We start from the raw sequence: 14,856 nt of genomic DNA on the forward strand, positions 1-14,856 counted from the left end.
AGCCCAGGCCGGGGGGCAGCGCAGCCTCACAACGGCCCGGGGCAGGCCCGGGCTGCGCGGGGCTGCCGGCTTAGCCGTCGGAATAGGGCAGGCCGCTGGCGTGCGGGACCCTGTGAGTGGGTGCTCCCTGCTGGGCGCTGATGGGTCTCAGGCGCTGCACGGCGACGTGCAATAGGCACGTGCCAATTGAACTTATTAAGCCAGCTAATTATACTCCTACAATTTATGTCTGTAAGCAAAGCCAAAGTAGAATTTGATACTATGCAAACTTCTGGCAGTGAAGCGCAACCTGGGGCTGGGCCGGCGCCAGGGAGTTCTGCCAGCGCAGCCCGGTCAGCTGGAAATGTGGAAAATGCCCCCGTGGCCCGTGTGCCTTGTCCGTATCTGCCGCTGCTGTGCTGAGGGTTGGGAGCTGACAGCGTAGCTTTAGCAGCAAGTGCTTTCAAGTGTGGACAAGGCTGAATGCATGATGGGGCCTGTCTAGGGATACTGACCTCCCCTTGGCCGGGACAGGCTGCGATTTTCACAGATGGCGATGTACTAAGTGCTTTTTTAAATGTGTAAGTGCCAACAGGCAACCTTGAAAGTAAGCACAACCCACCCAAAAGCGCTCGTAACCATCCTCAGACCACACTCGGTCACTCATCCCTAAACGAAGTTTTAATTTCACTGTGTGTTTCTCCTGATACGCATTTCCTTTGGTGTCATGCTACAGGCACACGGCAGCCCTGAAAGTCTTACTGAAACACCACACCAACGCAGGTTTCTCTGTGGTCTGCTGCCTCTCTGGCCTCCTCAAACTCAGATTTGGACCAGAACCCTGAAGTGGATTAAAATCACAGCGTGTGCAACACTCAGCTTCCTGCAGATGGAGGTACCAACACAGACAACTGTCAGGTAATGGCTGTGACATGAACTCTGAGCTTCTGGCCTTTCTGGTGGCCTGACAGCTGCAACTGCTAACCATTAGTAAAGAAAGACCAACTTTCTAATATCAGGAGACACAAGCCAGTCTTTTTATGGTGAAGATTGGTAAAATATTGCCACGAGCAGAGAAGTCGAGGCAGGAAAGCTTGGTAACACATAATTGTTGCTGGGGACTAAGATTACTTAGCAAAACTGGCAAAAGGGCAACGATGAACTTTTAACTGGAGGGATCAGAGCTTTTCCTGCTCTCAGAAATTAACCAGGGCAGAACAGGCAAAAAAAAAAGTAACTCTTAACTGGGAAACTTTACAAATTAAAATGGCAACGTTGCTGAGAACAAGAAATGCCAGGACTGTGGGGGAAGGAGTTGCCAAGCTACTGCGCAGAGTAAGCTCAGATTTGTTCCATGGTGCAGCTGTTTCTTTTCCTTATTTAACAAGTATTTTGCCCTTGACAAAGAAAATTTAAAGTAATGGAATCCCAAAGGGCAAGTGGTTGGGCAGGATGCTATTTGGACTAGATGATCTGTAAAGGTCCCTTGCAACCCAAACCATTCTATGATCCTATGATTTAGCATCACTAGGAGGCAAGCCAAGCCTAGGCAGGGCCTACACAGCTCTCTTGCTACAGTTATCAATGGAATTAATAATAATAAAAAAAGAAAACAGAAAGAGCAGAAGCTCAGGAATTCACCTTTGACTAGCTGCCATTTAGCTGCTGTCCCACCTGCCAAACCATGCCCTTTACAAAACCGCTTATCTGAGCCTGCATTAGGGGCTACCTGGTACAATTAAAGAATGGAAAATTTTCACTAGGAAAAAAAAAAAAAAAAAAGGCCAGCAGTAACTACCCAGTGCCGTTGCTCAGTGCAAATGTGGTCGGTCTGTCAGAGATACTCCAAAGGAAAGAGGCCAAACGCTGCCTTACGGCACCATCTTGGGAGCGTTCCCTTCAGATCTGGAGCACAGCGGGCCACTGTGAAGCCAGGCTGATACCAGAGGGAGGGAGAAGTCTCAAACTGATACCAAAGAAGACGGGGCAAAAAAATGCCAGCTGGGATAAATCCTTTCTAGACAGGGAAAGCTGAGCACCACAGCCCAGGCGCTGCAGCACCAGGCCCTGGGAAGAGGCAGTGTGGCTCTGCCTGGAGCACAGCACAGGCCATGGCGCTGGCTCTGAGGGCAGATCGGGTTAGCATCCCTGCGTGTCCCCTCTGCGTGGTTAGTCTTTTTGTTGTTGTTGTTCCCCCCTTTTTTTTTTGTGAGATATGCAGAGATAAAGGGAAGTTAATGTTAATTTTCAACTGATATGAGCCCATCCCCTTTAGTGGAGTGCTGGCTTTGTGTGAGGAGGCAGGGGAGCAAGACTTCCCCCACAGGCAGCAGCTGCCTTTGCTGCTCTCTGACCTGGCTGTCCTCTGGGGGCCTGTCCCCTTGCCAAGGCAGAATGTCCTGACACTTTGGGGCCTCCTGGCTTTCTCTACGTGCCCAGTCTTTCTTGGCCCTGTGAGGCCAGCACAAAGCTTTGGCCACACGGCTTCAGCTTCACAATTTAAGTACCTACACAGCATCTGCCCAGCAGCAGCCTTGCTGCAGAGGCCTGGGCTCACTCAAGGTAGTCCCAGGGTGGTCTGTGCTGAGACGCTTGTTCTCCCTCTCCCTGCCTTCTCCTGTTTCTACTCGGTCCATAGGCAAACTCACTGACCACCTGAAAAGGTCACTCTGTGCCTTATGCATGTGGCAGGCAGAGAAGCAGAGCCCGTCAGGCAGCACATCGGGAGTGTTTGTTCCCTCATGTTTTCCTGGGGTTGGTTGTAGAGAGTTTGGGCTAAGAACAAGGCATCAGATGGGGAGGAAGCCTCAGGTGTTCTCGGACAAGAAGAAGGTACATGCGCATGTGCTTGTGCAAGTGTTCTGGCACCTGCTGTTTTTGGTGAGAGCAAATCACTGCATTTTAAAGTTACACACGGACTAAAGATTCCTGCTGTGCACATGGCAGTGCCTGGTGGGTGCTCGGTGAGCAGCATATCCATGTGGTGAAAGCATTGTCACCCCTGTAGTTTAGCAGCACAGCCAGAGCGTTGTCACTGCAGCGCAGGCAGGTGCTCGCTGCCCGCCTCCCATCTAGCCGGCTTCCTACAGCGCAGTGGCACCCCTCCTCCCCACACGCACCCACGTACAAGCAGGTGCTTGCTTGGCTGCGTAGCTCTGCCATCCTGGGCCCTGGCAGCGATGCAAAGCAAAGCATCCCGATGCCAGCGGTGCTGGCACGTGCATGCCCACACACCTGTGCGCGTGTGCTGCCTTGCAAGGGCAGGAGCTTGCTTTGCCATTGGATCTGCACCAAACAGGGCTGCCCAACAGCAGAGCCAGAGAAAGGCTCCACCACCCGCAGGTCTCCCCAGGGGCGAAGCACTGGGGTAGGAACCAGTGAGGTGAGGGGGAAACACCATTTTGCATCTGGCACCTGCTCAGGCGCCAGTCTGGCCTGGCAGGAAACACTACGTGTGGCTGAGCTCCAGCACAGTCAGCGAGGAGCCAGTAAGAAGCTGCCCATAGTCATGTTGGGGAAAAGCTCATCAGTCTTTCTGCTACACGCTCCCACCCATCACCGCACATGGTGACCAGGGCAGATTTGGCTTCCTCAGCAAGGACAGACAGGCCACGGGGCCCTGGCCTGTGTGGTTCTGCCCTCTGCACTGGCCCTTCCCTTGCACGCTTGTGCCGTTTGTAGGTGCTGCTCTCTCTATGAGCTGGCACTGACCCAGGGTTTGCAGTTCCCATGTGGGCAGGGCACAGCCACATGCCTTGGCAGGGGTCTCACACCTCAACATAGCCAGGTGCTCTCTGCAGTTAGGGGCCAGGCAACGTTTTACTGCTGAGCAGTAACTTTGCATACGCAGCTATGCCGAGTGCTGCAGAAGAGCGTTACTGCAGTGTCTCAAGAGGCTGGCAACACCCCAGCCTCATCCAGGACTGGTATTGCCACCAAACCCACAGTCACTGACCCTTCTTTTTCCTGCAAACCCAGAAGCAAAGTCCAACCTGGTCCTGCGGCCAGCACGCTGGCAGGGGAGGGGGTGCAGGTAAACGTGTTTCCAGCAAAGCCCTGCATCACCCCTGGGCTGCATCCTGCTACATCCTGGGATCCTCTGAGGATCAGTAATGGGCACTACAGCAGGTGGGGAGGGCAGGTCTCAGGCCCCAGCCACCATGGACAGCTTGTGCAGAGCGTGGCCTGGGCAGAAAGTGGCTACCGGCTTCCTCCTGCTGGGAATGATCCATCCTTTGTGAAATGGAGGGGACCCAGAGAAGGCCTTGGCTGCAAAGACAGGCTTGGCAGGACTATTCCTGGAGGTGCCAGGGACTGAGGACTGTCAGTGCAGCCCGGTACAGCTGCAGGCAGGCAGGAGGTGAGCTCACGCATGCACAAAGGGGGTTGTCGCAGAGGGTGCCTGAGCTCCCTGCCGGCACAGCATTGCTGCAGCAAGTGTGGGGCACTCGTGGCTGGGATGTGCCTATGGGAAAGGACTTCCCTGGCAACAGGTTGAGGAGCATGTCCATCGCCGAGGGACTCTATGGCCTCTTGCTTACTGCTGAAGAAACAGACAGCAAAGCCAGCTTGTATGAAACCCAATTATTCAAATTTATTAACATCAAGAATTATGCAATGATGCTGTAGATTTTTTTTTTTTATTAACAAATAGAAAACAGACTGTATACAACAGTGACCCCTACAGCACTATGCATCCACAAGGTAAAAATGAATGTGTCCTCCAACATTACCAACCCTGGATTGCTGATTTCAACGTAGCTTGGATTCTTAACATTCGGAATACATGTGATAATACAATTAGATACCCTTCCACCACCTTTATTCATAACTCAATGCACTCCAACGAGGGCTGCTCACTCCCTGTCTTTAGTGCAAGCGTGATATAATAAGGAGTATTAATATATAGTACCATTAAATTAAGTCCAGTAGTCTTGCCACATTGGTTCATTAGAACGTCCTGAAGTAGCGGAAAGTACAATATTCTAGTGACTTTTAACAGTTGCAGGATAGCAGAAATTATAGATACACCCAACCTCTGAAGCCGTGTGTACTCCCCTCCCCTTCCCTGCTGTACTCTGCTTTCCAAAGAGAGCCGGCCTGGCTCTGCTCTGGGGGTGGCTGGGCTTGTGCTCCTTGCCTTTGTAAATGCTCTGATGCACTTCACTGGTGAGAGGTGACAGAACGGCGCTTGCACGCACAGAACCGCGGGATTAACAAAAAGGGCTGTGTCTCGCTCTTTCCACCCCCTCCCTGGGGAAGCGTGGGACCCACTCCCTTCTCCTGCCCCCTTCCCAGCGAGACACACAAAAAGAGGCTCCAAAGCCTGGAGCCTGGGGTTTCAGGTCTCTCACAAACAAGGCGACGACAACTTACGTCATATCGGGATCTGCCAATACACACGGTCACTGCATTGGTTTAACACGCATCGTAATAGGACTGAACGGTTTCCAGCTGACAAAGGGACCGCTTCTCCGGTGACCCCACATGCCCTCCCAAACCCAAACCTACTCAGGAAATAATGGGGCGGGGGGGGAGGGGGCGGGGAGGGGAATGCTAAAAAAATAATTGGTAGCTTAGGTCCAGTTCCATGAAATTTAATATTCTACAGAGGACTAAAAAGCAGCCTATGGGGAATGGAGCCGGGCAGGAACCACAAGCCAGCTGCTGCAAATTACCAAGGAAGCTGCACTAAAATGGGCAGAACCAGCAGCGACTGGCTGAAATAAACACAGGGCAGTAAAAAATGTTAAAGCAATAGGATATTAAAAAAAAACAAACAACCCAACTCCCAAAGGTTTGGTGGGTCCAGTTCTGCCCGGGCAAAACATTTAAGACTTGCAAAAAATAAAAAATGAAGAGAGAGGAGATTATAAAAACCACTAGTAACTATTTTACATGTTTAAAAAAAAGATCCCATTCCACCCACCTAAAGCCTCGCTGTGAAATGCAGTCGCGTGAGAGAGGGCGAGAGATGCACATGAGCAGAAATTCAGCCAGAGACTGGAAATGCTTTTGGAGTCGGATTCCCTCGTTTGGCGCTGGGGCGAAGTTCCTAAATGCCGTGGTCAAAACTGGTTGGCATGGAGGTCTGCTGCCTGGGCAGCACCTCCATCTGTACAGAAGGACTGAGGAATGGGCGGCTCTGGCTCAGAGGGACCCGTCTCCACTCCTAGACATCCCCACCGCGACTGGAGGAAAGCACTAGTTACGTTGCATAGTGGTCGAAGCTGCCGAGATACTCCAGTGCCGCTCTGTAGCACAGCTGGTACTGGTCCTGCAAGGCAGCAAGGGGGGAAACGTGACAAGTGGGGATGTAAGGACAGCGGGCAGCAGGATTCACCACCCAGAGACACCAGCTCCCCTCCCTTCTCCCACTGCCCTAGGGAGGAGGGAACACTCACCTCTGTCTGCACCATGGCTGGCCGCTGCGTCCTCAAGGTCTTCACCGTCTGGAACATGTCCACCACCCCCTCGTAGCGCATCCTCTCCAGCACGATGCTGAGTGTGATGAACACGCCTGTGCGCCCAACCCCAGCGCTGAGCAGAGGGAGCAAGAGGTGTCATTAGAGACCCACCAGCCCCAGCGAAGCTCTGCAGAGCTCCTAGGAGCAGTGCAAGCATCCCCAGCTCATGGAGCACAGGGACCTGTTCAGTGGGGCCAGGAGAGGCCACAGGGACACTGCCGGCCAGAGGTGCCTCCTCAGCCCCACGGGGCCCACCAATTCTGCCTTGCCTCTGGGCCAAGCTGCTGTGGCACCTGCCCTGCCCAAGGACTCTTCCAAGGAGCTCAAATCCGTACCACCAGGTCACTGGGTGGGTTAATCTAGTCACCTGGCAGAAAGGCTACCGATGGCGCCCACGGACGCTGCCGCCTCCTCGTCACCTGCCTGCTTCTTGACAGTGGTTTAACAGGGGGGGCATCACATGCAGGGGAGCTGGCAGCTGCCGGGGTAAGCAAGGTAGGGGACATCTCCAAGGACCGATAAAGGCAGAGGCGGGTGCTGATCTGTCCTACTCACCTGCAGTGCACCGTGATGGGCCCATCCTGCCCGAACTGCTCCTTGGTCTTGTGCACCTGCCCGATGAAGTCGATGAAGCCCTCTCCCGTCTTTGGCACTCCCTGCTCAGGCCAGTCTGTGAACTGGAACTGGCGGATGGTCCGTGACTGGCCGTCCTGCGGGGACAGGGTTGTCAGACGTGAGCAGTAGGTGAGGGGCTGCTCTTGCTCCCCTCAGCGCTGGCGCTGCTGACCTGCTCTCAGACCCCCTGGCCCAGGCCAGGTGAGAGGGTGCACGGGCCATGGAAGAGCCCAGGCAGATCTTTCGCCGAGTGTCTGGGGCCTGCCTCTGCTCTCCCATATTCACCCCAGGGTGGCTGAGCTGAGCAGGGCTTTAGGCCCCTGCAGCGTCTGTTGGGTCAGTGCCCTGGTCCTGTTTGGGGCGCAGCTGCACCCCAAGACCACGTTTACTGTCACACAGGGATCCTGTGCCCAGTGAGATGCTGCACACAGAGACTCCAGGTGCAGGGCAGCCCATGGTTAATCCTTGCCTGAGTGTGCAGCGTAGGCAAGGCAGGGTCTGGTGCTGATAAAGATCCCCGAGCTGCTCACTGGGGCTGACACAGCTGGCAAGGAAGGAACTCGTGGTGAGAGGAGCAGCACGTGCAGGGCAGTAGCCCTTTCTGCCTGCAGTGCCAGGCAGCACCTTGCTTTCCGGTTCCTCCAGGAGCTGTGGCACACTCCCCCCACTGCTGTGGGCAGGACAGAGGTGGGGCAGAGGCACTGGAGGCAGCAGAGCTGGGGAGCCAGCAGTTGCACTCACCCTGGCATCTGTCACCTTGAACTCCCGGAGAATGTACTGCGGCATGTTGTACTCTGCCATGGGGTCCACCACGAAGTACTGGTACCGGGCAGAGCGCTCTGCGGGCCAGTACTGATGGCACTTCTCCTGTGGATGAGGAGCATGGTAAGACATTGGTACCGACAAGCCGCTGCGTCTCCCTCCTGCTCCCTGGGAGCGTATGTGTCTGTGGGGTCACAGGGTCAGCCACAGGACCAGCCAGAGGACGTGCCAGGGGGAGGCTGGCCCAAAATGGCTGGTGCTGGGGACAGACTGGGGTGACCTGAGAGGCTGTGTGCACAGACAGAAGCCACACAGCCCCCTTTCTCCCCGCGGCAGGACTCCTACCCGGCCCATCTCGCGTAGCTTTGTCAACATCACCACGATGGTGGAGTTGTGCTCCCAGAGCATCCGCCAGAAATCCTCCGTGGTCTCGGCCAGTGGTCCCTGCGTGGCGATGTAGGCCTTCTGCTGCCTGTGACAAACATAATGGTGTTCAGACCAGCTCCTGGGAGACAGGCAGCAGCTGCTCCCGGGGGCCGGTGGGCTGGGAAAGCTAGAGGCAGGGGCCCTGTGCAGCAGGGAGCAGGGCTGACAACACAGCTGCAGGAGGCAGGTCTGTAGGACTAGCCATGGATTCTGTGGGAGGGATGGACCTGCCCAGCCCATGTCTTCTAAGTGCTTCCCACAGATGCAGCGAGCACCACCAGGTGCAGGATCCGGCAGGGCTGCTAGTCCTTGCTGGGGTGACAGCGTCCCCAGCAGCGCTGCTGCACTAGGTCCCTTCCCAGCACCCAGCCCCGTGTGAGCGGGCTGCCAGCACCCACCCGGGCTGGAGGGAGAAGCTGTGCTTGGGGCCGACCCCAGCCGCAGCCCCGGGCTCCTGCGCTGTCGCTCTCTGCAGCACTCGGGCAGCACGGAGACCATGAATGCCGTTGTGCCAACTTTCCTGAGGCTCAACATTTGTCCTCAGTTCTACCGTGACACAGAGCGTCTCTCAAAACGCTCCGTGTCACAGCAGAGCTTGACCTGCCCCAGCCTGGGCCCTCCTGAAGAAAGTGGGCTCCGAGGGGGGCCCCGCTCCAGTATGTCAGTGCTTTGCCCGGCCGAGCGCCCAGCGCTGCACCGCCTGCCACCGCTGGCTGTGGGGACACGGCCCCGCTGTACCGCTGCAGGGTGCCGGAGCCCACAGCAGCGGCGGCACCCCCGCCCGGTGGCACCCCATCAAGCCAGGCGGCACCCCCTCAAGCCGGGTGGCACCCCACCAACCCCTAAGCCAGGCGGCAGCCCCCCAAGCCCGGCGGCAGCCCCCCAAGCCGGGCAGCAGCTCCCCAGGCCAGGCGGCAGCCCACCCAGCCTGGTGGCAGCCCCCGCCATCCCAGCACCCTCCCAGCCCACCCAGCACCCCACCTCCGCCCTGGTGCTAAAAATTAATGAACGTGCTGCAGGACAGCTGTAATGTGCAGGATGAAGACAGGGGCTGCCTCAAGGTGGATTTATAAGACATCATAAAAAGCAGGGAGCAGGGGTGCAGAACGAAACCAAAGAGCTAATAAAGATGCAGCATCGGTGGTGTCTGCAGGACCCTGGGCCAACTGATCTCCTTAGATAATACAGAGAAGATTGCTCGGTTCAAAGGAAAGCGTGGGAAGAGATAACAGCGCTCTTTTCGGGGTTGGGGTAGGTAGCACCTGAAATGGTACCACCTGCCGTGCTGGCAGCCCTCCCTCTGTGGCACCACCAAGGGGCAAAACCAGCATTCCTCTTCACCAGCTCTGGAGCCAGGACACGGTGTCTGTCAGCCACCGGGCGGCCGGGGTGGGCGTGCAGGCAGGTGGCCACATTAATGACGCAGTGCTGGACGGCTCAGAGCCACACAGGCAGGAGGGGAGCGAGGCTGCTCTGTGACAGCTTTTCTACAGCCCCTTCATCCTTCCCCATTACTCTGTCCTTCCCTGAGGGAGCTTGGCTCGCTGCAGTTTTGCTGCATTGGGATGCTCCTTGGGTTGCTCTGCTCCCCTTCTGCTCCCTGCCCGCACTTGCCTCCATGTAGCCCTTTCCCCTGGGAACTCTTCCTGGGCTCAGCTGCTGGCAAGGACAGAGGCACAGAGTCGCTGGCCTGGCCGCACCAACATCTGTTCCCTTTGGCAGTGCCTGTTGCTCCTGGGAGGTCACCAGCCCATAAGAAGCGTTTGGCCAGAGCCAAGCTGGAGGAGGACTGTGCCACATTCATCATTGTAGCCCTCACTCCTGCACTGGGTGACCCTACTGCGACAGTGCACCAAGAGATGACAGCACCGAGCCTTGTATACGCATGCTTGCGGTTTGGTCTGCATTAATGTCTGGGGACTGGTGAGGAAGCCTCGTCCACTGGGCTGCTTCCCTGCATTCTTCTCTCCTGGCACTTAGCATCCGAGAATGTGATGCCAGCAGTTAGATACAGAATCCCTAAGTATTACTGCCCCACCAGATCTTAATTTGTGCTTTCTAAAAGGTGTCCTGGGAGGGGTGTAGAACCCAGTGATGGGGTCCCCAGTGTCCAGCACCAGCCCTGCCTGAAGATCCAGACTCCCCCCCAAAATGAAGACATGGGACAATGAGCCTTTGGCTGCTGCCTGTATCAGGCACACTTCTACCTCTGGTTGCTACAGCTAGTGAGAGGGGGCAGGTTTGCATTAGATGCTAGAGATATACGTGCCAAGCGATGCCTACTAGAAGATCCTATAAAACTCCACAGGAACCAGCACAGCCTCCGCCCCAGCCATGTGGGCATCTGTCTACAGCAATACAAGCCAGCCTGGCAGCACTCACTAGCAGTCTTCACATATTGTTACTATACACACTGAAGTGTCTGAGAAAATGGAAACAGGTAAGATGCAACAAAGTGATCCCCGGTCTACCTCTAGGCAGCCAGGACCAGTCCTTGGGAAAGAGGAGAAGGCAGCTCTGCCCGGGTTCCCAAGCAGGCAGGACAGGCTGGCCCAGGCACCTAAGGTGGCCCTTACCTGTACCCATCTATGAAGCTGGCGTTGATATAATCGGAGCCCTCGACACCCCGGATGGGCTGCAGACAGACTCTTGTCAGCTCATATGGCATGATGTTCACGAGGCGGTTCTTGAATTTGTTGCACGGGAGGTTGGCACTGATGAAACGTGAGGTATGTGCTTTAGAGTTGGCCAGCAGCTGAAAGAGGAGGAGACACGTCAGACCCCTGCTGGGGATGCAGCATCTGGGGACAAAAGCAGGACCCTGGCAGCAGGGCAGGCAGGAATCCCTCCAGGCATGCCCCCACACTCCCTCCTCAGACTGCGGGACCCCCCTGTGCTGGCGACTGCTTCTTTCCGGACCAGACAAACGGCTCTGCCACCAATGAGGCTGCATCCCTCTGCGCTATTTCACAGTCATCAGTCTGGTTTTCGGTACCATGTCAGCCCCGCTGCCATGGCACTGCACACCTAGGCACGGCGGCACGGCCTTGCTGCTGACTTTTGGTGCACAGCTGTAGGTGACAGCAGGGGAACCACAGCCCCAAAGCCACACACAGCCGAGTGGAGACCCACAGCAGCAATCTGACCCACAAAGGGCCAGGACATGAACCATGAAGCTTTGTTCCTCGCTGAACCAGGGACATGCCTGGTGGTGTCAGGGAAGAAAAGCTTTCCATCTTCCAACAATGTCTTGCTATTTACTTCTCACCCCAGAAAAAACCAAGAAAAATGTGAGAATTGTGACAGTTTTAGGTAAAGAAAATCTATTTTGGGTTACCGTGAGACATTTCATGGTTCTCTTTGAGCCCTGTAAACTGGAGTCACGGCAAACGCGTTACTTAGATCTGCTGTCAGAGACATTCAAACAGAAGTCTCTCTCTTTTTCTCTTTCTTTTTTTTTTTTTTTTTGTCTCCCCAAAAGACCCTCTCCAGCATCTCCAGAGCCACCCTTCTTGCTCTGTGTGGCAGCTGGTCCTTGGCAGAGGCTCCCTGCAGAAGGACAGGGTTGCTCTCTGGGGAGTGATGTGGCCATGTCAGGCCCTCCCATATCCTGCTCCCCAGGGTTTCCCGTGCAGTGGACGCTGCCAGGGCACAGAAGGGGGCAAACCTTATTACTTTTCTAAAGAGACCCTTGGAGAAACAGGAATTTTTTGCCTATCTTACAACAGAGTTGCTAGAGTTTAGCCTAACTCTATGGCTCTCTTGAGGGTTTTCTCAGAGCAAGAGCCACCATGAGATGCTAATGCAGTACGATCTACTGTCCCAAGCCCAGGACATCAGCAGCTCTGGTAACCGCAGGACAGAGCTGCTCAGCTATTCCCAGTTTACGCTGGAAGTCAGTATATCTCCTGCTTCTTTGTCACTTGGAGGGAATCCCCAGGGTGAAGCTGTATTGCTGCAGTTCAATTCACCGCCTGCATGGTCTGCTGCCTCCCTGCGTGAGCTATATTCCCCTGCTCGATTCCACTGGACTAATGCACCTCATCTGAGAATATGGGCGCTTACCAGAGCTCACTTCCATCTCCAAGGCTGTAATAAGTATCTGCAGCTGGCACTCACAGATACAGAGAGCAAAATGTCGGTTTGGCTTCTTAAAAACAGTGTGCCTTAAAACACTGCCTTCACCAATTCTAGATACTGAGGCTTGGTGTCGAGGTGGTTAAAAGATAACAGAGCTCAGCACTGAAGGAATGAGACTAGAAACGTCTCACATATTTAAATTGGAGCCGTTTCCAGACAAGTTGTTCACAGTAACATCAATTATCACTAACACGATCTGCATCTGATTTCAGATGCAGCTCCCACCGCACAGTGAACCTAGAGCAGAACGTGCTGCTGAGAACTGCGCATCCATCTGCCTTTTATATCCTCCCCAGAAGCTGCCAATCCGGGGGGAGCCATGGCCAATGCAAGCTTTACAATTTAAATGTATTTTAAATCACTGCCTACCTGGTTTAGAAACACACAAAAGAATAACTATCTGTAACGATCCACGGCTCTCCTCTCCCAATCCCTGGGCAAGCGGCCCCGTGAGGCTGCGTGGGCAGAGACAGGGCACTGGGGAAGGGGGATGCTGGGGCTCTGCCACCAACCTTGAACTCCAGCTCCATTGCAGTAACGCTCTCGCCTGGTGGCACCTGGGTCAGCTTCTGGATGTGAGCAAAGAGGTTGCGTGCAGGCACCTCGGTATTGCCACATGTGGCTGCCTCCAGCAAGGCCTCATGGATGAAGATATACTGGTCCTCTGTCTGCACCATGTAGTTGCGCTGAGAGCGCATGCACGTCACGTGGCCATAGATGTCCACAGTCTTCTCATGCTTCATCCGCTCCAGCATGGCATCAATGACAATGAAGCAACCAGTTCGGCCCACGCCAGCACTGTGGGAACAAAGCATGCGGCCCGAGGTGACACCGTTTCCTATAGATGCCACGCAAGCTCTGCTCTTGCTTCAGAGAGCGCTCGGCCCTAGAGCGCACAGAGGGGAAGGAGTAAAGGCTGCTCCTCACAGTGAGGGATAATGAACTGAGCCCCAAACAAGAGGTGACAGGAGGAGCGAGGGAGAGAGGCACTAGAGAATGTGGGAGGCTACTCAGCCCTTCTGCTGTCCCCCTTTCACTGACGGAGCAGAAAGGATGTGGTGTCACTCTGCTGGTCCCTGTGGTGGCTGCCAGCACCTCCACGAGGGAAGGAGAAATATGTTTAACGGGCAGGGGAGTGACAGCGTACCTGTGCATGAAGTCGGAAGACGTGAAGTCCAGGCTGGGCCCCAGCACAAGTGAAGTCCATAATTTCAGGCCTGCTTATCTCTCAACCTAATGTCACTGTTTCCTAACCCATAAAATGAGGACAACCAGCCCGGGGGTCACACACGTCTGTGCTGAGCCCTTGGCTCTAGCACTGGATGCCTCTCCACATCTGCTGGAAGGGCAGTAGCAATCCCCAGACTATTCACCCTGAAAGTACCCTGAAAACAACAGACACGCTGTCGTGACATGTAAACACAGGCAGAGATAGGGAGCTAGACATCTCCTCATTTATGGTGTAAGACAGATCCTTAACAGGGCTTTAATACAGCTTGTTTATGTGTTAATTATACCCCACTCCCATCTGAAACAGAGCATGAAAGAAGAGCATTAAACACTGCTGGTAAGGCGTATGCTGGAACAGCAATGATGGAGTGGTTTGTTCAGTAATAGTCCCCACTCGGCTGGTATAGATAAATCTTGCCTGGATAAGATGCTGAGCCTTAGTAGACTAATATTTTGCTTTAAGAGCTGCCTTTCTACCCTGCAAAAGAGTTCTACTGTAAATACTATGTACGAATGTTTGTAGAGGTTGTTGCATGTGTGTCTGTCAATGATGAGCCTCTGAAAGGTACCACCTACTTATGCTGGGCACAGATCACTTCATTTTTAAACGGTACTTGTGGTTTTGCAGGAAAAGTGTTTTCTGAGGCTCTCCACACAGCAGTGCTGTTTAGTCTGACAGAGCAGTAGCAATACACGTCACCACTGCTGGTTGCTGTCCTGTTCCCAGCCCAAGCCAGCACCGCAGGTTATGCTACCATGAACCCCCCCTGCAGGAACAGGAGACTCCACTTCTAGCTGGACAGGTTAAAGCTCCCGCAGCCAGAAGGCACGCGCCCAGGTGCAGCTTCACAAACACACAGTCCTACCTGCAATGGACAACCATGGGCCCAGCATCTGGTGGGTTACAGGCCTTGACCCGTCGCAGGAAAGCTAGGATTGGGGTCGGGTATTCTGGTACCCCGTGATCAGGCCAAGCCATGAACTGGAACTGTCTCAGCTCTCGCTTCTCACTGGAGCCGTTCTGTGGAAGACAAAGAGGAGTTGTTTTGCATGAGAACAGTCTCATCCTACGACCAGAACCCACTGATGGGTTAACAAGGTACCCAGCTGGCTGGTATGTAATGCTGTGCGTGATCGTGCATGTATTGGGCTTTTACCACTGAAAATTTGGAGGCTAAATGTAGGTTTCTTGCAAGGCTTCTGTAAACATAGATGCTCTGTGGAAAGCCAGCTGATA

At 54.6% G+C, this 14,856-nt stretch overlaps 1 protein-coding gene across 14 annotated transcripts in view; it reads right to left on the reverse strand.

The window, feature by feature from the left end:
- Nucleotides 1-4,548: 4,548 nt before the first annotated feature.
- Nucleotides 4,549-14,856, reverse strand: part of PTPRF (protein tyrosine phosphatase receptor type F) — a 392,629-nt gene continuing 382,321 nt past the window's right edge. For 12 of the 14 annotated variants that reach the window (XM_037403536.1, XM_037403537.1, XM_037403549.1 and 9 more), the window contains 8 exons: nucleotides 14,486-14,640; nucleotides 12,902-13,187; nucleotides 10,826-11,004; nucleotides 8,169-8,295; nucleotides 7,803-7,928; nucleotides 7,002-7,156; nucleotides 6,384-6,519; nucleotides 5,843-6,256 (listed from right to left, as the gene is read on the reverse strand). In XM_037403536.1, the coding sequence (XP_037259433.1) occupies nucleotides 6,188-6,256; nucleotides 6,384-6,519; nucleotides 7,002-7,156; nucleotides 7,803-7,928; nucleotides 8,169-8,295; nucleotides 10,826-11,004; nucleotides 12,902-13,187; nucleotides 14,486-14,640 (1,233 nt within the window). In that variant the 3' untranslated portion in view covers nucleotides 5,843-6,187. Of the gene's footprint in view, nucleotides 6,257-6,383; nucleotides 6,520-7,001; nucleotides 7,157-7,802; nucleotides 7,929-8,168; nucleotides 8,296-10,825; nucleotides 11,005-12,901; nucleotides 13,188-14,485; nucleotides 14,641-14,856 lie in introns of all 14 variants that reach the window. The other 2 variants (XM_037403550.1, XM_037403535.1) reach the window with 1 other exon arrangement.

The sequence above is a fragment of the Falco rusticolus genome, chromosome 11, assembly GCF_015220075.1.
Source record: "Falco rusticolus isolate bFalRus1 chromosome 11, bFalRus1.pri, whole genome shotgun sequence".
NCBI classification, from domain to species: Eukaryota; Metazoa; Chordata; class Aves; order Falconiformes; family Falconidae; genus Falco; species Falco rusticolus.